General features: G+C 32.2%; 2 protein-coding genes across 8 annotated transcripts; one reads left to right on the plus strand and one right to left on the minus strand.

The window, feature by feature from the left end:
• Positions 1–1,830: 1,830 nt before the first annotated feature.
• On the plus strand, positions 1,831–7,349 carry LOC114879494 (regulator of G-protein signaling 7). Of its 5 annotated transcripts, none has more exons than XM_029194465.2 (13): positions 1,833–2,301; positions 2,539–2,565; positions 2,642–2,867; positions 2,950–3,046; positions 3,131–3,181; positions 3,252–3,407; positions 3,497–3,720; positions 3,797–4,023; positions 4,097–4,210; positions 4,297–4,422; positions 4,498–4,684; positions 4,790–4,882; positions 5,341–5,557. In XM_029194465.2, the coding sequence occupies exons 3-13, from the start codon at positions 2,649–2,651 to the stop codon at positions 5,494–5,496; spliced, it is 1,650 nt and encodes a 549-aa protein (XP_029050298.1). In that variant the 5' UTR covers positions 1,833–2,301; positions 2,539–2,565; positions 2,642–2,648; the 3' UTR covers positions 5,497–5,557. The 5 variants fall into 5 exon arrangements, with proteins under 5 accessions (XP_029050299.1, XP_029050298.1, XP_046145215.1 ...); XM_029194467.2 differs by adding an exon at positions 5,820–7,349 and having other exon boundaries at positions 1,834–2,565; positions 5,341–5,396; XM_029194466.2 differs by having other exon boundaries at positions 1,831–2,565; positions 3,255–3,407.
• A 289-nt stretch (positions 7,350–7,638) lies between these two features.
• LOC114879493 (monocarboxylate transporter 13-like) lies at positions 7,639–22,687 on the minus strand. 3 transcript variants are annotated; one of them, XM_046289256.1, is made up of 7 exons: positions 21,139–22,687; positions 20,031–20,280; positions 12,503–12,760; positions 11,979–12,105; positions 11,413–11,592; positions 10,165–10,328; positions 7,639–10,111 (listed from the first exon to the last, which is right to left on the minus strand). In XM_046289256.1, exons 3-7 carry the CDS (start codon positions 12,714–12,716, stop codon positions 9,099–9,101), a joined length of 1,698 nt encoding a protein of 565 aa, XP_046145212.1. In that variant the 5' UTR covers positions 12,717–12,760; positions 20,031–20,280; positions 21,139–22,687; the 3' UTR covers positions 7,639–9,098. The 3 variants fall into 3 exon arrangements, with proteins under 3 accessions (XP_046145212.1, XP_029050296.2, XP_046145213.1); XM_029194463.2 differs by having other exon boundaries at positions 20,818–22,687; XM_046289257.1 differs by lacking the exon at positions 20,031–20,280 and having other exon boundaries at positions 20,818–22,687.
• Between the last annotated feature and the right edge of the window lie 81 nt (positions 22,688–22,768).

Here is a 22,768-nt window from a genome sequence, read left to right on the forward strand (position 1 = left end):
AACCAGAGTATCAACGATACGCGAAATGGAAGATATAAAAAATGTTATTCAAACGTTTATTAAAAGTGGGTGATATTCGTATACAATAAAATTTTAGCTATGGAGTTGATTTAAGAAATGTATATTATGCAGAAAAGGGCAAATAGGTAATTCTTGTATATGTGTCATATAGACAATTTGCTATTAGTTGTTTTCAGCTTTAATTTAAAGCTAAACAAAGAAAATAGAATAATGTACATGATCTTACATGTGTCTATGTAATTTGAAGAAGAAAAAAAAACGTTAGTAAGTGGTTGATTCTAGTCTAGAAAACAATTGTCTATTATATATTATGGTGTGAGTTGAAAATATAAATGTCAAATTCAATTTTAAGATCTAACAATGAATATTTTGATATTTAAAAAACACGTAGTTCAGAATTTTAATTATTTAAATGTGTTATTTGTTCCATTTAGCTTTATAAATAATTTTTCACACAATTGAAATTGTGTATAATGTAGAAATGGATGTATATAATTACAATATTATAATATTATGTCTGTACATGTGTGTGCATATGTGATATAAAGAATTAAATCATTGTACTCATGTCTGACACACATCATGATGTTGGTTTTGAAGGGAAAAATTCGAGTCAATTCATTGATAAAAAATATGAAAGGAAAGTATTATTACGATTGCTGTAACACCAGATTTTTATTTATTATAAACAATTTTAAACATCATATAATATATTTTTATTACATATAAGTACAAATTAAAGAATGTTTGACTTAACTATAATCATTATGTACAGTTGAATCTTTGCTGTGCAAGAAAACATACACTTGTTATATTGTACAATCATACTGTTATTTTCTTTAATATTTTATTTCTATAAATTAGTATATGACAGTTATAGAAAAAGGAAAAAAAGGAAAAATCATTGCTAGAGACACAAGAATGAAACTGATGTGATATAAATGTTATTCTATTAATTTAACAACTTATGCTAGACATTTATTAGCACCAGTGATTGATAACTCATTAAATGCTCTGTATCCATATTATGTTTTGTATATAATTTTACTTCTAAAATCAATTGTTATATAGAAAAAGGGGTGATAAAATTTATACGATACGAGACTATAAAGTATTTTGTAATTATGAACAATTTTGTGGATTTGGAAATATTATATAAATTATTAATTTAATGTTTTCTAACATATTTGTAACCCAAATGATCCAAAATCTTTCTAAAAAAAAAAAACACGATTATATTTAGCCACATATTTTGCTGAGGATTATGACATTTTTTGATAATTCATGAATATGAATATTATTGATAACTTAGCAATGTTAAAAACATGTTAAATACGCTATAATTGTTTTGTATGTATGTATATAATATATGTGCGCTTGTGCGCATTCTGTACATTAAGTTTATATATAAAAACTACATGTGCGAAGATACATTCTGAAATGGATTGCGTATAACTTGTATATTGAAAAGGAATTGAATTTATTAAAGATTTTATTGCATCCAGAAGTGAAGAAATAAAGATTATTTATGGACATGTATTTTAGTAATTTAATCTGTATTTAAATACATATTAGTGCATGTTTAAATGTTAATGTAATGTTTCTTATAAAGAAGAATACGTCATTTTTATATTCTGATGAATATATTGAAACAGTTATAAGTTACTTTTAACAATTTCAACTTTTTGAATATAAACTGAGTTTTCAATTCTTTCAAACAAGTCATATTGTATTTATTATATATAATTGCTGTTATTCTTCTTCTTTTCAGTTTCTTCTTTTTGCTATATATGTATATGATCCTTCTCCCACCTTAATAGCAATCTGAAATCGTGCGCGCAGTCGTGTTTCGCATACATACATAAAGGAATTACCCTAACTAAAAGATGCTGATATCTTATTTTAGTTATAAAAAAAATAATTTATTATCTATAAGTAAAGTTCACCCAACGTATATTTGTTAAACATTTAAAAAGATGCATTTGAAAGAAACATAAACTCTCTTAAGTGTATATAGACTGTGAAAACAAAGTGTTCATGTCTTACAATTTCGGAATATTGATCGTGTAACAAAAATAAAGATTTCTGCTTTAAACACGGTTTAACTGTAAAAAATAAATTCCAGAAATAACGATGCAATATTATTCCTTGTATAAAGAAAGCGTGATTATTAAATACTCCTCATAAAAAATCATTTGTCAAATGAAAAATTTGCTGTTTATAGCTTAATCAGTGATATTGTTTATTTTTATTTTCTCATTGAATTCGGCAAATTTTTTCGTAAGCTACATTTTATAATACAGTAAAAGTGTTGGTGGAATTCATAAAGTATCACCAACAGCAGTGTTTATTTGAATATTCATTATTTATATGTGTATTATACCAGTTCCTTGTTTCTCTATCATTTCTTTGAAATGTACAATTGGATTGCTTGTAAAAGAGTGATCGATCAGTTTATTAAATTTTGCTTTAGATCCTGATAAATATGATACTGACAAAGCATTCTATTTTTCTTAGTATAATAAGGAATTAAAGTTTCTTAAGGTAAGCATATTTTTATTATACATGCTTTTTAGAAATGAATAGATTAGTTGAAATAACATCTTAATATATTTTATAGCTTGGATATGGTAACTATGAATTCTGAAAAATCGGCATGTCGCCGTAAACAAAATGAAAACAGTGATATTGGAGGAACAACGGAACGACTTAGAAACAGAGATACTCAAATAAATCAATACAACAATCAAAATGATGAAGCAGTCGACAAATCTCCTAGTAGCCCGACATATCATATCACTGCCTCTTGCGTGGAAGATACACCAAATTTTCTTGTGTATCAGAAGGTAACTATGTCACAGTTTTTAATCTTGACCGTCTAATATTTTTTCAAACTGCTTTATTACTTTACGTATATATGTATTTCAGATGGAGGATATCGTAGAAAAAATGTCAGATGAAGTTACAGGTGTTCCAGTGAAAACAGTAAAGAATTTTATGACAAAAACACCTTCAGTTTTTACTGGTAATATTCTGACGATTTATTTTAAGTGTTTCTTTTTAACATTTAGAAAGTAAAGTTAGAGTAACTAATCTTTCATTTCTTTAGGCACAGATTTAATATCCTGGATGATGAAAACCATGGTTATAGATGATCAAGGTATTTAAAATTGAGATTTTAATGAACGACATATTGAATTTCAGCTAATTACACGTTAATAATTTGGTAGAAGCACTTCACGTGGCGCATCTAATGGCATCCCATGGATATTTTTTCCCTATAGATGACCACTGCCTTACAGTAAAAAATGACAATACTTTCTACAGGTTTCAAACACCATATTTTTGGCCGTCGAATTGCTGGGAACCAGAAAATACTGATTATGGTATAACAGTTGTTCTTTCGTAACCGCTAAAAGAGTTTATAGTCAAAATTGTATTATAAAAAATGTACAATTTATTTGAAATATTACAGCTGTTTATTTATGTAAACGAACGATGCAGAACAAAACTCGTTTAGAATTAGCAGATTACGAAGCTGAGAATTTGGCTAAATTGCAAAAGATGTTTTCACGAAAGTGGGAATTTATTTTTATGCAAGCAGAAGCACAAAGTAAAGTTGATAAGAAGAGAGACAAATTAGAGAGGAAGGTATTAGATAGTCAAGAAAGAGCATTCTGGGACGTGTACAGACCGATGGTAAGAATTTTAATTGTGTAACATTCATTTTTGTTAAATGCTTTTCATGGTATACAATTACAATATATTATTTTAGCCGGGTTGCGTGAATACAACAGAATTAGATATAAAAAAAGCGTGTCGTACATATAAGCCGATTTCGAGGTCAAATAAGCATTTACAATTAGGTCTAGGTAGTACTCAAATTTCCCCCCACTCAGAGTCATATGCAGCGTTTTCGGTAGAAGCCCTAAATAAAGAAATTGAAATGTTAAAATCTAGGTTAGATAGAACAAATATCAAAGTTTCGAAAGTTTCCGAAGCGTAAGTAAATATTTTATATTTATTGTCATGATCAAAAATACTTATAATATGTATAATATTTTAATTATTTTAGTCTAATTGCATATTTTGAGCAGTACGTAGAATATGATCCCTTTTTCATACAACCTGAGCTCACGAATCCATGGATATCAGATAATTCTGAAATGTGGGAACAAGAGAAACTAGCGTATGTATATATTATCATTTTCTTTTTATTGTTCTGTATTTTTCTTCATATTTTTAAAATGAAACAATTGATTGCCTGTAAAATAGAAAAGAAGTATCTACGAGAAGAGTGAAAAGATGGGCTTTTAGCTTGCAAGAATTGTTGCAAGATCCTGTTGGTAGAGAACAGTTTATACGTTTTCTGGATAAAGAGTTTAGTGGTGAAAATCTAAAGTGAGTTTACCAATAACTCTGCTCTTTTTAATTCGACTATCATTACAAATGTAAAATATGAAACTTTGTACATAGATTTTGGGAAGCTGTTCAGGAATTGAAAGCGTTACCACAAAAAGAAGTCCAAACTAAAGTAAATGAAATCTGGAATGAATATTTGGGTTCAGATGCTAGTTGTCCAATTAACGTTGATTCTCAGTCTTACGAGGTAACAAAGAAGAATCTACCGAAAGCTGATCGATGGTGTTTCGACATAGCAGCGGTACAAATTCCAAGCAAAATATTTTTGAAGCTAAAAGAGATTCATTGGAGTTTAACTATTCTACAGAAAAATTCGAAAATATTCTATCCTATTGTTCAATTTTAGGCACACGTTTATCATCTGATGAAAAGTGATAGTTACTCGAGGTATCTTCGCTCAGAAATGTATAAGGACTATCTCAATGGCTCGAAGAAAAAGGTCAATATATCATTGATAAATTTATATTTAAGTATATTAAAACAACGCTGATTACTAACGTAACGACACATTATATATTTACGTAATTATTATTATTCTGATTAAGATTTGATTACTCTTTATGCTAATAGCTCGATTTATGCGAAATTAGTATCATATTTTTACATTACCATTTTTCGTCAGTGTCATTTGGTCATTGTCATCGTCATCGTTATCGCCATACGTCATTGTCGATGTGATTATAATTATTATGATAGTTAAAATTATCATTATTATTATATTATTTTCTTAAACATATGTTTGATACATTTTATATTTTGCTTTGCTTTATATATTTATATTTGTTACATTATGTATTCAATATTTGATATTTCATAAACAATTTGATCTCTAACCTGATTTTTATAACATTTTTTTTTTTACAGATTTTTTATTCGTGTATATTTTCTTTCTTTCAGGCATTCTTCAGCCTTTTGTTAATTCGGCTTTTAACTGCAGCCTTACTGCCAACATTGTATGTATCACTTAGCTGCTTTCTCTTGAGTACGACTAACAAATTTACTAACTTTTTATTTCATTACCCTAATGTCACTATATTATTCTTTGTACTATGAATGCTTTTAACAATGATCTTGTATTAACAATTTTAAATATTGAATACTAAATAATACTACATTACTCCTATGATTTTTCTTCTATATGCCAATCTTTCATTTGTTTGGGACCGTGTTTCATTTTTATTGGTTTAAATAGTTAACAAAATAACATTTCTGTCGATAGTATGAAGCGATAACTATTATCATTACCTCCACCCTCATTGCCACTTCCATCATCGTCAATAACATCGCAATCATTGTCATGATTAAATACGTTTACTGTGTTGAAGTAGAAGAATTTATCCATGAATTAAACTATGTATTTTGTTGAATTATTTCAGACGTCGGTAAAAGGTATTCGTTCTATTGTGTCGTTCAGTGGACGCAGGGATACGGCTACTTCGTAATCGCTACTGCATAAATTTTGTCGGTTGTGGAGATTTTTCGAAATTTCGTGTTAGGTTTTCATTCGTAAAAGAATTTCGAGAATAAAAATGTATCTCATTCTTCATTGAAGTAAGTATTGAAATACTGTTCAGCACAATCAGATTTCTTTATATGTATGTGTATCCTTTATTTTTTACCTATTTAGTGTATTAAGATAATTCTTGAAGAATTGAAATAAGTTTTGTAAATAATTTATTCTATAATGTGTTTCATCATATGAATTACATAAACTTTTTTTTAAATAAATATATATATATATATATATACATATATATATGTATAGAATAATATAGATATAATACTATAGCGTTTAATTTTGCTTACATTGTTAAAATATATTTTCTCAAAATGTAGTGTAATTGAAATAAATATAGTACAATTGTAGGATAATAATTCTAGATAGAAGATTTAAGAAATAATCAAAAACTTTAGCTTCTTTTTTAAATAATTTTGATGGAAATGAAACTTTTATAAGTTAATATTCGTGCTCATTACATAGATTACAAAACTTATTCCAACAATTAGTGCTAAATAATACATGAATTTGATTTGAAACAAAACCATCTTCAATTATCTTTATAACGATTATAAATTTAGGTGCATGATAATTGACGATACATAGAGATTATTAAAAAATAAAATTTTAGAAGAACATGTTCTATTATATTCTTCCGTATCTTATAAAAAATGTTTGCCAGTGCATTGATTGAGATCAAATGTTAACATAATTCCTCAGCAAAATATAACTCTGTATGCCTTAGATGATGCTTATAATTCAACAATATTTCTTTAAAATTTAATGAAGAAGATACAATAGGATACTATACACCTATTTTCATATCAAGTATACAGGGTATTTTCGATCTGATGGTATAACCGAAAAAGGGCTGAATCTACATGAAAATGTAAGTTAAAAATGTAAAGCATTATTTTTTTGCACAGGACTTTGTGTTCAAACAATTTTAATATTTTTAAAAATTCCGCCAAAAAACAAGTGGCGCTATCTAGCGACTTGCGATGCTACTACAAAAGCGCGCCTAGCGTTGGTAAAAAGAACTAAAAGTAAACGTAAATTTTGCGCCGTCTGGTGGTAAAACAGGAAAGCTTATTTTCGCACAAGCCGCTAGATACCGCCATCTGTTTATTGGCGGAATTTTTAAAAATTTTGAACATCGGTATATTAAGAAATAAAGCCCTGTTTTCTTTTTTATGTACGTTCAACTCCTTTCCTGTTGTTCCTCCTGATCGGATATACCGTGTATTTTTCAGGAATAGATAAGTACAACGGTAGATAAAATGTTCTATGCTGGAAATACTGAACATTTGTAGTCTTGTAATATTTACTAAAATGTAATATGTACTACTGTAAGTTAGTTATAAAGCACAATAATAAAATGTAAATATAATGTAGCATAAACAACAAATACTATACTTTTATCCAGTAGCAATAGAATTTATTAGCTTGTATTTTTAAAAACTAGAATATCATTATACATGTATTACTTTCTTTTTATATATTATTTTCAATAAAAATTATTCTAATCCAAATGTTTCATTTACGATTTTTACTTTTCTATTTAATACAATGTATCATTGATCAAAGGTTTCTATACAATACTAAAATTTCTTTAATAAAGTCACTTTAAAATAGTAACTGTAATTGAGCAGGTGAAATAATCTCCAAGTACATCAGTCAGTTAATAAATAAAACTTAAGCATCAAGAATTTATATTGCACAAACATAGTGGAATCACATTTAATACCTTTTTACTGAAAAATAACAATTTTATGATGTTCCATATGATATTTTAAATTTAAGGAATCCGTATCAGCTATAGGGCAACTTGTTTTATTTATCAAAGGTGGCTGGCTTGTTTATTTAATGCTAATGAAATGTATAAAAATATATACGTTTATTGTTACAACATGTTCATGTATATGTTATCGCTAGAGAAATGTTTATAACAATAAGAATATTGCACAATAAAAATTCTTAATGTTTACAAGTACATTCTTCGAATTTGATAACACATACATACACTATACAGTAATGGTAAGAGAATTAATAAACCAACAAGTTTAAGCACCAAGAAATTGTTGAAAACTGACAATAGTATACAAAATGATACTTTGGTACAATTGTAAATTTTTGAATAGCTCTCTTCCCCTAAAGAGGAAATGAATATTTATTTTTATCCTATGGTAATATTAATATATTCATTACTTTTAATAACTACATCAATGTTATTAAAAGGTAATTATTTATGATCGCTGGATAACAATCATTACGACAATACTATTACTTTGATTATAAAATAAATATGTTTATAAATATGTTTAAAACGTGTTCACGTTTCAAACAGAAACCGCAATAATTAGTTTTATATTAATTCATTTTAAACACATCGTTTCCATGTAAACTACATATCACTAAATGGAAAGGTTTTTTTTTTAATTTAACTGCTTATTGCAAACTTGAGGAAAAATATGTTGTTTTAACAAGGTTTGACAATATTTTTTATATTGCCGCGTTCTTCAATTATTATTAATATCGTTCACTATACTTAGATCTATCATCTTCCGTATAGAAGACGTTACATATAATTAAAGTTTAAAATTGAAAAAATCTTACAAATTATATAGTATTTTTATAATATCATTATCTTCGTCTTTTTAATCTTATTTCATTTTATTATTTTAACAATATTATTAACTATGTTACTAATATTGTCACTGTCCAGTAGTATTGCAATTATGATAATTCAATTATTTTATTAATTAAATATATCTCTGTCGTTCTTCGACAGAACTGTCTTGAGCTGATTAATTAATTAATTAATTAATTAATTAATTAGACTATAAGGCACTAACTAAGCATGCGTGAACCGCACACGTCAAATAGTATATTTTAATGATCTACATATAAATTTGTAAAGTATTAATCAGTATTCAATAGAATAATAATACTAACGAATCATCGATGTCGATACATCTTTGATTAATTGTACTAATTTCTAATGTTTGGTGAAAAAGAGAGAAGAAAGGGAATGGCATTATAGAAAATAACGTCTAGCTAATTGTTTAAATGGCAGTTACAATGCTGATGTTGAAACACCTATAATACTTTACAATTTCGTATAATTTCATCATAAAAAACTAACAATCATCAATTGTTATACAATCTGTAGATTCTTTTTATTGTTCCTGTTTATAAGAGGGACCACTGCCCATAATGCGGTTCCCAGGATAAGTATGATACCAAAAGATAAGAAGATTGGCTTGTATGATCCTACAGCCTCAAATACAACACCACAAATAGGTGGACCCACCAGCTGTAAAACACCGTTAACGAACAAAGATATTCCATACGATGAGCTAAGTTTTTCAGTACCAAGCATGTCAGCTAAGATCACCGTTGTGATCCCAATGTACATGCCGGACGACAGACCAAACAGTGCACAGAAAAATGAAAGCATCGCGTAACTTGTCGCCATTGGTAGGAGTGCCAAAGCTATCCCGCTAGTTCCAAGTCCACCAACGAAATAGTAATATTTTGGCACGAAATCAATGTCCGACAGAGAAGCACCACTGATCCTTCCAACTAAATCAAGAGCCGAAACGACTGACAAAAGCAAAGCGGACGAATTTTTATCAAAACCTTGGGAAATAGCGTAGGACGGTAATAGAATCATAAAATTGGTATTACTAATAGCCGAGGTGGAATTCGAGATAAGAATAACTAAATAAATCGGATCCCTCAGCACGCTCAGATCAAAGAAATGACATCTACTTTTTTTTTCCTCTACCTTGGACAACGACGTTTTCGACGTTGACTTTTCGGATAATTCTCCAAAATCTTTTTTCGAACTTTCACAAATTTTCTCATCTTTCTTCGTATCCTTTAACTGGTTATTTAAGTCCGATTTTTCACTCTTCAATTTATCGCTCGTTGGATCAATTTCAGATGCGCTGCTTTCTCTCTGCGATACAACCTGCTCGTTTAAAGCATCTCCTTCTTTTATGTTGGAATCTTTGTCCTTTATACTCGAAGTATCTTTTTCATTTTCACTTGTGTCCTCTTTACTGTCTTTCGAACAATGATCCACCTTAGAATCGTCGATTATGGTTTCATCTTTGCACTGCTTTTCTTTTTCTGAACCAGCATCGTCGTACGAGATTTGAGTTTCTATAAGAGTTAATGTTAGACAATGAAGATTAATAATATCATTTTATCATTACCTGTTTGTTTTTTTTTATCGACGACCGGTTCATCAATGGTTAACGCCTCATTGTCGATTCCTTTCTCGATCGGCACAGAAATCATATGCTCTTCAACAGGATGATAGAGCAAACCGCAAACTAATGTATTCAACGTAAGCGCGCCCATAATTAATACAGCGCCTCTGGAAAGATGAATAATACTTTTCTTAATATATGTGTCGCCTTTTGCTCTTCCGCTTTTTAGCTCTAAAATTTTGAAATGTGAATCTAACAATCTGTTGATCCCAAAAACTTCCTATTGTTTACTGAATTTTGTTATGAACAGATGAAGCATGAAAGAATGCTGTTTAAAAAAAAAAGTTGATTCTGATAAAATTCAAATGTGAACATATCGATATTTTGATGCCAATTTATGTTTTTGGGGTCACTGATTACGGAACTGGAATCAGATTTTCAAAATTCAAAATGGCGGACCAAAAAATAGAAAATATCGCTAATTCTGTGAAATTTTGAGTTTAAGGGTTTTTGAGATCGCTGATTACAAATCTGGAATCAGATTTTCAAAATTCAAAATGGCGGATTCAATATGGCGGACCAATACATAAAAAATATCGCTAATTCTGTGAAATTTTGAGTTTAAGGGTTTATGGGGTCGCTGATTATAAATCTGAAATCAGATTTTCAAAATTCAAGATGGCGGATTCAATATGGCGGACCAAAAGAATAGAAAATATCGCTAATGCTATGAAATTTGGAACATATGGGGTTTATGGGGTCGCTGATTGTAAATCTGAAATCAGATTTTCAAAATTCAAGATGGCGGATTCAATATGGCGGACCAAAAGAAAAGAAAATATCGCTAACGCTATGAAATTTTGAACATAAGGGTTTTTGGGATCGCTGATTATAAATCTAGAATCAGATTTCCAAAATTCAAGGTGGCGGATTCAATATGGCGGACCAAAAGAATAGAAAATATCTCTAATGCTATGAAATTTTGAACATAAGGGTTTTTGGGATCGCTGATTGCAAATCTGGAATCAGATTTTCGAAATTCGATATGGCAGATCCAATATGGCTGACGAAGAATTGAAAATACTGCTACCGCTGTGAAATTCTGTACGTACGGGTTACTTGGTTTGCTGATCACGAATTCAAAGTCTAAATTGAATTTTGAATCCGAATTTTGAAAATCTGATTTCAGATTCGTAATCAGCGACCGTTAACTACTATATTCTAATTCTGAATATAGAGATTCTCTTTTACCTGTAACCAAAACAGTCGAGAAGATATTGCAAGAACGGTGGTAGGACGATGGTTCCGATCGCGCTACCGGAAATGCACAGACCATTAGCGAAACCTCGAAGTCTTTCAAAGTACGACGTTACGATATACACCGTTGGAGGAAATGTTAATCCAGCTCCGATCCCAACCATCAATCCGTAACTACAATAAAGTAAACTTTTGGTTAATTCATACTTTTTAGCTCTGTTCTCTACAGAGTCCGGCCGAATTGGTGCCAATTCCGGGAGAAGTTTAATTCGCAGCTGTTTATTGTTTAATAAAAAAACCGAATGGTTTAGAATTCTAAAGAATTCTAGTCGTCCGTGAGAGTTGTACAAAGCATCGTGTAGAAATATTCTGTTCGCGAAAGTGTCATTCAACGAGCATTAGTTAACAAGTGCTTGGCAGATCATCAAAAGTGATTTTCTAGAAAATCAAGGCTCCTACGAGGGATGTTTATCTTCTTTATTTTTTTTTTCAAGAAACGTTATTCCCGTCGGTTTACCAATTCGTTCGCATCCTGTATCGTATTTTCTCGAAAACAATACCTGACGTATAAATACGAGACCGAGTTAGCGAAATAACTCGACATCATTCCACAGGCTGCAAATGCACCACCGATTATGGTGACCACTTTGTACGAGTATCTGGTGGATAGTATGCTCGACAGAGGACCTGTAAAATATGAAATTTCAGAAACAACATTCGTAGCGTGGATGATCGATGATCCAATAACAGTTACATAATGTGTTAAATGAACGAGCGCCTCGCGTGACGGTCAATTAGAAGTATTCGTTGAAATTTCTTTCAACCTCCTTTACAAATAATAATAAAAAGAAGAAGTGTATAGAAGTTGAAAAGAATAACTACAGCTTTAACGAAACTCTTCGAGGAACAATTATATTTTTCCATGTAATTGCCGATTCTATTTAAATTCATGAGGATTTCTTCAATTTTCTCGTAAATTGAAGAGCCGCACGCTTTTTCGACGATAACTCAGAGATAAGATCGTTGCAGAGGAAGCTAGAAAAATAGAGGATCGTTAAATCATTGGACATAGTAAATCATTTACCTAACGAGTTGTATAAGAAGTAGCATAACGCTGGCATCCACGAGGCAGCTGTGGAGGAGGCTTTGAAAACGTGAAGGAACTCGACGAACAGGACACCGAACGACTTCACGGTTCCTGGGATTAGGAAGTTGACCACCAGAGCCGAAGAAAGGACCACCCATCCCCATCCTCCGTCCGGCGGTACCAATTTCGTTTTCACACTTTTCATCGTCATTATGGCGGAGAGAGTGACGGTGGAATACAGCTGATCAAATTCACCTGAAAGCATATTAGAAAGTGTTAGCTATGGACGTACGTGCACCATCAGAAGCAACGTTGCATCAGATTTATTTTATAACCTTACAATCCTAGTAGGATTCTGAAATAATACTTGTACATTGATTTAATCCTTTCCTGAACGGTGACACATATATGGGTCACCTTTTGCTCTTCTACTTTTTAGCTCTAAAATTTTACTCCCTGGTTATTTTTGTACGGAAACTTTTCTGATGATATACTGAGATGTGAATCTAACAATTTGTTGATCCTGGTAGCTTCCTTTTGTTCATTGAATTTTGTTATAAATAAATCAAGTATGAAAGAATGCTGCCTTTTTTTAAGAAAAAAATCGATTCTGATAAAATTCGAATGTGAACATTTCGATATTTTGATGCTGATTTATGTTTTTGGGGTCATTGATTACGAAACTGGAATCAGATTTTCGATATTCAATATGGCTGACCAGAAATAGAAAATAATGCTATCGCTGTGAATCCGCCATCTTGAATTTTGAAAATCTGATTCCAGATTCGTAAACAACGACCCTATAAACTCTTATATTCAAAATTTCACAGCATTAGCGATATTTTCTATTTTTTACTCCACCATATTGAATCTACCATCTTGAATTTTGAAAATCTGATTCCAGATTTATAATCAGCTACCCCATAAACACTTATATTCAAAATTTCACAGCATTGGCGATATTTTCTATTTTTTAGTCCGCCATATTGAATCCTCCATCTTGAATTTTGAAAATCTGATTCCAGATTTGTAATTAGCAATCCCATAAACCTTCATATTCAAAACTTCACAGCATTAGCGATGTTTTCTATTTTTTAGTCCGCCATATTGAATCCTCCATCTTGAATTTTGAAAATTTGACTCTAGATTCGTAATCAGCGACCCTATAAATCCTTATATTCAAAATTTTACAGTATTAGCGATATTTTCTATTTTTTAGTCCGCCATATTGAATCCGCCATCTTGAATTTTGGAAATCTGATTCCAGATTTATAATCAGCGACCCCATAAATCCTTATATCCAAAATTTCACAGCATTAGCGATATTTTTTATCTTTAGTCCGCCATATTGGATCCGCCATTTTGAATTTTAAAAATCTGATTCCAGATTTATAATCAGCGACCCCATAAATCCTTATGTCCAAAATTTCACAGCATTAGCGATATTTTTTATCTTTAGTCCGCCATATTGGATCCGCCATCTTGAATTTTGAAAATCTGATTTAAGATTCGTAATCAAAAGCCCGTTATACAGGTAAAATTAAAAAAATTGTTTCCACAGAAAGATTCGTGCATAAAAGGGTTAAAGTTTAAGATTCCAGAAAAACAATTACACGAGCATTTCATTAATGTCCTTCAGATAAAATAACCGGTTGTCATTTGTAGGAGTTGGATGATCTTTAACCGATGATAGATGACATAAAATTATTGTAAAATACCACTTATGACACGTTAATTTGAAGCTTAATGTTTACTGAAAATGACAACACAATCGTTTCATCGATATTTTTAACCAATTAACTACGATTAACGTGTATACACGTCTTGTGAAATAAAAAATTACTATTGACTATAAAAACTCGGAATTTCAATAAGATGAAATAAAAATGTCATTTGGTGGTACGTTTCCTTTATATTACCAATAGAACTGCAATGTACTTTACATGTATTTTATGAAAAAAAAATTGATTATTCTTGTTTGTGTATTGGGTATTCCCCAATGCATCTGGTATTCTCCGAATTGTTTCGTATATTTTAATCACTTAAAATTATTTTTCCTTCTTTAATTTTTCTTGTTCATAAATTTTATTATTTTTCGACAATCTCTAAGTTTTTAATAATAATAACCTTTTCAACAATGTACTGTTAATTTTATATCGAATAAAAATGTAACCCTTCCTCGTTTTGCTTTACTTTTTTCGTCTTTTCGAATTTGCTTGATTTTAATTCCGGGGGGGATTTTTAAAACTAAACTCCACGGTTAACTGATTAACTCGAAATAATTCACATTCGGTATACACCTTTTCTTTTTCCGTTACAAAGGAAGGTTCTTTCTTTTTTTCCTCAACAAAGAATTAATTGCTTTTCAGAATGAATAAATATCGGAAAATTTTCGGGATTGATGGAAAAACAAAATTTCTACGCTCTGGTATTTGGACCAAGGTTACAGGATAAAGTGAACGTGGTGTATGGCTATCTGTCTCTCGCGGAAAACAAAACATGTTTTATTATTTGTTCCTTTCGTCGTAGATGGAACAGGTTTAAATGCAACAATTTCCCTTCCTAAAATTCGCCTGGTCCCTCTGCGTCACGCAAACCTTTCTCCCCCCGACCAGGCTGTGCACGCGATACCGAGTGGGCGGTAGCGGAGAAATAACGACTTGTAATAGAAATTCAAATGGCAATAAAAAAATTTGATTGAAATTCAAAATTATCAATGAGTCAGAGGTAGTTTGTTTTTCCTCTGCCAGAATCCAACGTTGTAAACGATATTAAACGAACCGTCAGGCTGTTGAAATTTATTGCCAGGCAATTTCACAAACGATTTTCCTTAATCAACACAGATGTTTTTTATTCCTTATCGATGCTTACAAACGTATAAATTATTACCACCGCTATACACACGCGCTACCTCAACTCATTGTTTTCACTTCGACTAAACTTTTATGCCCTGTGTCACGACATAATTATAAAAAAGAAATAAATAGAATAATCTCAGATAAAAGTTCATTTTTTCTCATTGGTGTAACTGGGCTTTTTATTCCAGAGGTAATAATAATAATAAAGGCATGTAGAATACAATTATTTATATAACTATTTATTTCCATTGAAATTTTTCTAGCTAAATTATTCTAATATTTTTCTAAGGTACCTCTCAAAATTATGTAAAAATTTTTTATCACAGCACAGGAGCTAACTATAGTACCGTGCGTCACCGACTCTCCGGACTGTACAATACAATTATTCATACAACTATTTATTTTCATTGAAATTTTGCTAGCTGAATTATTCTAATATTTTTATAGGGTAGGATCATCGTATCTCTAAAAATTATGTAAAAATTTTCGATCACAGCACAGGAGCTAACTATAGTACCGTGCGTCGCCGACTCTCCGGACGTGAATCCTGAGAGGATGTGCCAGTCCTAAAGGGTATAGTCGGATAAGATGGTCACAAATAGAAATATGTGCCTCACAAATAGAAATGTCTCTGATTTTTTTCAGAATTTTCGAATGTCATTAAATAGGAGAAATTGACCAAAAACCTCGCAATTACATTTTTACCCGTAACTACCCTCCCAGATGAGATACAGGATTGAAACTTGGCACAGACTGGTTTTTTTATCACCTATCGAATGGTTTGGGGGCACTTTTGACCATCTTATTCGGCTATACCCTTTTCATAAGTCCTCCCCCTTACCTATACCACTGAACATATATCATAAACCCGACCATTCTTAACCTATAATTATTATAAAAGTAATTATATACTAATTATCATTTCTAGTCGCAATTACATACCAACTTACTTTCTTATGTAATTGTAAATCATTTTAGTATAACCTTCCTTTTTAACTCTAGAACTACCAAACCAGTAAAAATATATAAATTTTATCGAGGATATTTTGTTAAAATATATATTGGCTATTTTCGAGATAAAGAATGGACGTATATATTAAATTAGGTTTCATCCTTTATCTACTTATTTTTCTACATTATTTTCAACCGAGAAATAAGTGTTCATTAATCGGTAAATCTGGCGTTAAAGGTCGTAAGAGATAATCTAAAGAAAAGTGATCCAGCCCCTAACGGACACACGTAGCACGAATCATTAATGTTGATGATTTTCTAGCGCTACTCTAGAAAGATCCGTACGTGATATAGCATGCTGAATCGGTCTTACGTAGTTGCCTGTTCGGAATAAATGCAATTTTCATTAGAACACGCATTCAATGAAACCGTAAGGTAAACGTGCTCCGTTTACAATCGATGATTAACCAGTAGTAAACAACACTGTAATGATTTCTATGTTTTACGTGCAACGAACGCTGAACCGTCTAATAAAAATAGATGAACTTTGTTTGATGGAAATTGAAATGAAAATGTAAACGAAAGCTGACAGCGGAGACGATTTATAAATCTCCTTCGAGCTGATAATATTCTGTACATAGTTAAAAATAACAGTGAGACATTGAAATAAATGTGATTCTATGGTAATCGAAATAAAAAAAAAAAAAAAAAATACAAACGATGTCCCTTGAAACGTTGCCTTTCTAATTACATTTTTCTCACGACCAGCTGAGATCTAGATTTCGCGTATTCCAAGTATCTCAAGTATTCGATTGAAAACAATCTTTTTTCTTTTTTTTCTTTCTAGTATGCCACACGTACGTGCGTACGTAACACGCGATGAATCATTCGTTTAAACAAATAAGAAAGCCGTCTTCGAATCAGCACGAAACGTGTAATATGCAGAAAAATATCGAACGCGCGTGACGCATAGGTTATGCAAGATGGATAACCTATATTTTTGGAAGCGTTCGTACGAAACAAGACGCGAGAAAGAAAACGAAACAAAGTTTCTGGATCCGTGATGGTATTCAAATAATCGGTCAACCTTTCCGCACGTCGGGGAACAGTTTCCAACGGCAACACGAGACATCAATTACCACGAAGCAATTGACGCTTTGCTAAACGTACTTGAACGTGCTAAAATTGCGCATGAATCGAGTAAGCATCGAGAATCTCTAATAGCCATCTCACGAATGTTTGCGTTTTCATTCTGTTAAAACGCCGGTCGCTAAAAATCTCTAAACGGGCCCAACGAAGATAATTATTATCGTTATTAGTATAATAAACTTTTTTCGGGGGCCCCTGTACGGGCCGATACCCGCCCTGCACCTCGCCCTCCAGGCGCCCCTGAATATTGTCAAAAAAAGAAATGATAAAAATGATTTAAAATTTTCTATATTTTATATCTCTAATCGAAACTGACGTCATATCCGCTGCTGGAGGATAGAACCCAATCAGAAGATAATTGGATTTTGATCGTATTCGAATTGATGGTTGCGAATGTTTTTCCCATAATGATGTAAAATAACGTTGGAGGATGAAGCGATGCTTTTTAAATTATCCTTCTAAGCAGCGGCGAGACAGAACTTCTAAGAATGTAAAGAACTTCTTAAATATCTTGATCTCTACAACCTCTTATGGCTCTTTACGAGGAAACAAGTCCTGCAGGTTACTTGTGTACCTGTATTGATATTTCTCAATACGGATATCTATAAATAGTATCTTCACTGTGATTTAATATAAAAACACGAGAGTTTAACGGTAGGATCATCGTGCCTCTCGAAATTACGTGAAAAGGGTGTAGCCCTTAGTGTGCTATGAACCATTCGATAGGTGATAAAAAAAAACCAGTCTGTGCCAAGTTTCAACCCTATCTCTCATCTGGGAGGGTAGTTACGGGTAAAAATGTAATCGCAAAGTTTCTGGCCAATTTCTTCTATTTAATGACATTGGAAAATTCTGAAAAAAATCAGAAACATTTCTATTTGTCAGGCACATATTACAGAATTTTTTCAGATTTTTAGATTGAAAACTGAAGTCGTGAAAAATCAAAAACGTCAAAAATGCTGAAAAATGGCGATTTTGTATTGAAGAAAATGCTGTCCTACGATTATGTTTTTTTTATAAGTGTATATTATTGATACTATCAACCTCAATTTTTTTTAGATTTTTTGGTAAGGTGCGCCATAATTAAAAAAATTAAAAACCGATTTTTTCGCCGTTTTTTGCGTGTTAGAGTTACTTTTCGTCTGTTATTTATCAAATACACGGGACTAAGTAAACCTAATTGATAAAATTATGTTACGTGCGTTATATTTCAAAAGCAAGGCGAATTTGGTTTGGGGGCGCTTTTGACCATCTTATCCGGCTATACCCTTTTCGATCATAGCACAGGGGCCAAGTGTAAGTACCGTGCGTCGCCGACTCTCCGGACGCGGTTCCTTAAGGGGCAAAATAACTAAATAGCGCACGTTACTTAAAATTCGTATAATTTCAATGAAAATAAGAAATTTTTCACAGCGTAGAAATATAATGAGGACAGAACTGGTTAAATAATGCTTAGAAACATTGATACGCGTGCGTGCCGGCATGAACTTTCAAGGAACTCAGGATTTAATGACTATGATTTGTTGCCATCTGAAAAACCTTCGGAGGATCTTAAGTAATTCCGAAGATAGTCACCGATTATATTACTTTTATAAACAACAGATTCAACGATTTCGCGCTATAAATAATCTTCCACGAAGCGTACGTGATCATGGGACAAGGATTGCGTATTGCGATGTTAATTATATAAACAATTAATGAACAATGAATCCGACATTCTTCGCGTCGAAGTTATTTAAAAAAACGTGAAAAAGGCGGGAACTCGTTTGAATTTAAATTAATTATATCGGATAGGAAAAAGAGACTAAAAGTTTTGCATACATTTAATATCACGCAGCATCGATTATTATCGGTTACCACGAACAATTTGCTTCATTTTTTTTTTTCTCGATAATATCAGCGTGCACGAATCAATTAATAGTGAGACCAATTGCATTCGTGCCGCACGAGTTTTTTTTTTAATTGACTTCTCCTTTACCATTATCCGTTTCATACGCAATTGCACGCAATCAAAATCTATATCGTTCACCGGTATCGATTTAAATAACGATCGCACATTGTTATAGCCATTTCGGTTTTCAACGAACAATGGTGTTAATAAAAACAAGTCTTCGGAAAACGAAACGTTATTCACGTGTGGCCAGAAACGTAGAGAGCGAAACCTGAAAATCAAGATCTCTTCTTTTAACCGCGCATTTCTGTTCCTAAAATATACCTCACGCTACGCATACTGCAATTACAATTATTCCATTTTTTAATTAAAGTTCTTCTCTCGGTGTACCTTGTGTAAGTAATACGATATCAATGTGACTTAACGCTTCGACGGCCTCGCGTTTCATAGAAACAATAGATTACCGATAGGGTTTCAATTTACAAACGTTTTCATTGTAAAACAACGTATACGTGACATTGGCCGTCAAAGTGTTCAAATTCACGGATGCCGGCTACCTGTCCTCCCCCCCCCCCGCTCGCGCGCCGTTCGAATTGCAAAAATCATCAAAACAAATTGTCCAAAGTGAAACTTCTTTTTAGATATAAAATTTCCACTTTGATAAACGTGCACTGACCTGCAAAGTTTTTCCCGCGAGCCGGTACGAAAACTTAGGACGGTCCTCTGTGTCACTAGCTTATGGTTTTCGAGAGAGAAAGAGAGAGAAGGGAAACCGGCCGGAGGAATCTTCATGGGACGTTCACTATCATCGTGAGTCTTGAACTAGACTGTGCACCAGGCACCGAAGAACTCGTTCCTTTCCCTCTTCCTTTTCTTTCAGTCCAGCTCAAGCTGGAGGCGGAGGGACACCCGAAGGTTGCCCTCGGCTTTAAACGAAACCAAAATGGTTAGCATATCACGGCATCATAAATCGAAGCGTCTTCGTTTCGCGACCCATCAGCTAGTAGATCATTTCGCGACCTCCGGTTTGACTTACTATCCGAGAACTGACGTGTTTCAGGAGATACTAGAACCGTATCGGCCAGCGTGCTGACACACCGTCTTAATAAACAATTTATTTTTCTCAAGTATTAAACAGGATAGATAATCTATACCCGTGCTGGTCAAGTTTCTACGCGTACACCACGGATGCGTTTATGTAACGCAACAGGAAAGTGGTGACGAAACGGAGGCACGTTACTTTATTTGTTCCTCAGGAAAATACGGAACCTAATATCGTCGATTTAAAGGATAACGCGATCGAGAGAAACGATGCCAGACTCGACTATCGTATCGACCGGCTTATACGATTTATAGAAACGCGTCTAGGCACGCCTATGGGGGAAAAAAAAGATTGGTATCAGGCGAGAAATTTTCACAGGAGTCGCGCGCCGTTTTTTTATTACATCACAATTTTTACTTACTATTGCGAGCGTCTAGTTAACTCCGTACGCAGTGTCACAAATGAAATTTTAATTAATTCGTTGGAACATTTCGAATTTCGCTGAGTTCACTTGTCCATTTGGTGTTAGATGCACTTGATTGTATGGTCGGTAAATCATGCGAAACGCATGGGTAAAAGCTACAGGGTGGGAGATTCCTCCTTCCAGAGCCCTGTACACACCACCGGTTCTCACCTTTATTGGTACCAACACACGCGACGAAACTTGACCATCACGCATTATACTCGATATATTATTCCATTGGGCCAAGATGATATCGGCGAGAATCTTCTTTCTCTCTACCTGAGAACAGTTGTGGTTTGGCTTTGGCGAATCTTCTTTTTATCGAGGTACGTTCTTTCCTGCTGCTTTTTACCGCCTCCTGATGTTGCTCTCGGTTCTTCTTTTTCGCTTCTCCTTAATCATTATCCTGCAGGTTGCTTATCAGTTTTTATTTGAAAACGCGCGCCGCTATTTTTAACCCGGCCATTCTTCTTCTTCGCGGTCTTGTTTCTTTCCTGCGCGTTCACAATGTGCGTCTTTCTTCTCAACCGACGACCGGCTTCTCTTTCCCGCGAGTAAATAAAAGTACGTCGACACGAAACTGCTGACGATGCTTTGCAAACGAATAACATTTTTTTCATTTGTTTCGTTCTTTTTTTTTTTCGTTCGTCTTTTTTACATATGAATATGTTTATGTAACTTTTTCAGGAAATTACATGTATCATACGTGTCCCAATATAGATGGGAACAGACGCACATTGATGTGTGCCAAATTCTTTAACGCTTAAACGTAAAATTGCTTTTCGCTTGAAATGTTTTTTTTTTGTTTTATTTCTTCTTTTTACGGAATAAAAATTTATCTTTGTAATGTTTCGTTCAAACGTAAAAGACCGATTCATTGAACGTACTATGGGATAGAAAAAAGGAATTAAAAAATCGATGATAACAGTTATATTTATTAGCGATGCGAGTATAGCTGGAAGTAATTGAGCGGATTCAATATTAGCCTGGTCTGGTTAAGAATAGCCACGGTGGGAATCCCGTTTGACCACCTTGCGTGCCAGTTGTTTACCGACTAAATTAGGGTGAATGTTCCGTTGTGTAAAAGCTATCGTTATTTTCTTATCGAATAATAATATTAAATTGTATAATAATAGTCAGTCGTTAAGTCTCTTTTACACGATTGTGAAATTATAACCTAATCAATTAACAAAATCATTAATAACAAATCTTAAACATTGTTAACAATCATGCTATGAATATCAGTGTACAAAACTTTATTGTAAATAAATGGAACACTATGTTACATCTATTATTATAAATTATATTAGCTTTGTACTGTTAACATTTGTATAAATTAATTGTTATCAAATTTGATACACAAAATATATAGGATTCTTATAATTTGTACTAAAACATGTAAACAATTATTTTTATTTGTTATACATTTAAGTTACACAATTTTGTTATTACGCTATATTTTTTTTTTTTTATATAAATATTATATTGGTTCCTTTGTAATTCGTTATAACATCCTGCAGTACATTCCAGAATTCTTATTACAACTATTAGCCCACTTTCTTTCCTCCAAGAAATTCATACAAATATATTTGAATTTAAATAAAATATTTACAAAAATATCTTAACAATTCTTTGTTTCATACAATTTTATAAAAAAGCATAATTAATAGATACTTCTTTTAATAATTAGACAATGATATGGTAACCATATTTTTTTGTATAAAGTTTGTAAAAGTTTTTTTCTTTATTTGTATGTTCTTCTTTGTCTGGTTAGAGATCTAGTAGTAGTTTATTATGTTATCTTCTTGAAATTATTTGTTCATTTTTTGAAACTTTTGAAATATTGCAAACATTTGTTTCTTAATAATATATTATAATAATTACTACTTGGTAGTATAATTAAAACTGC

The sequence above is a fragment of the Osmia bicornis genome, chromosome 16 (genome assembly GCF_907164935.1).
Source record: "Osmia bicornis bicornis chromosome 16, iOsmBic2.1, whole genome shotgun sequence".
Taxonomy (NCBI): Eukaryota; Metazoa; Arthropoda; class Insecta; order Hymenoptera; family Megachilidae; genus Osmia; species Osmia bicornis.

What these genes read in the sequence shown, in the direction of transcription:
- LOC114879494 (XM_046289259.1), top strand. Translation starts at nt 2,649, where the DNA reads ATGGTAACTATGAATTCTGAAAAATCGGCATGTCGCCGTAAACAAAAT. An exon ending in TTTAGTGGTGAAAATCTAAA is followed by an intron (nt 4,423 to 4,497) that starts GTGAGTTTACCA and finishes CTTTGTACATAG; the next exon opens with ATTTTGGGAAGCTGTTCAGG. An exon ending in GGTGTTTCGACATAGCAGCG is followed by an intron (nt 4,685 to 4,789) that starts GTACAAATTCCA and finishes GTTCAATTTTAG; the next exon opens with GCACACGTTTATCATCTGAT.
- LOC114879493 (XM_046289256.1), bottom strand. Translation starts at nt 12,716, where the DNA reads ATGACGATGAAAAGTGTGAAAACGAAATTGGTACCGCCGGACGGAGGA. An exon ending in CTTCTTATACAACTCGTTAG is followed by an intron (nt 12,106 to 12,502) that starts GTAAATGATTTA and finishes CATATTTTACAG; the next exon opens with GTCCTCTGTCGAGCATACTA. An exon ending in CGATAAAAAAAAACAAACAG is followed by an intron (nt 10,112 to 10,164) that starts GTAATGATAAAA and finishes TAACTCTTATAG; the next exon opens with AAACTCAAATCTCGTACGAC.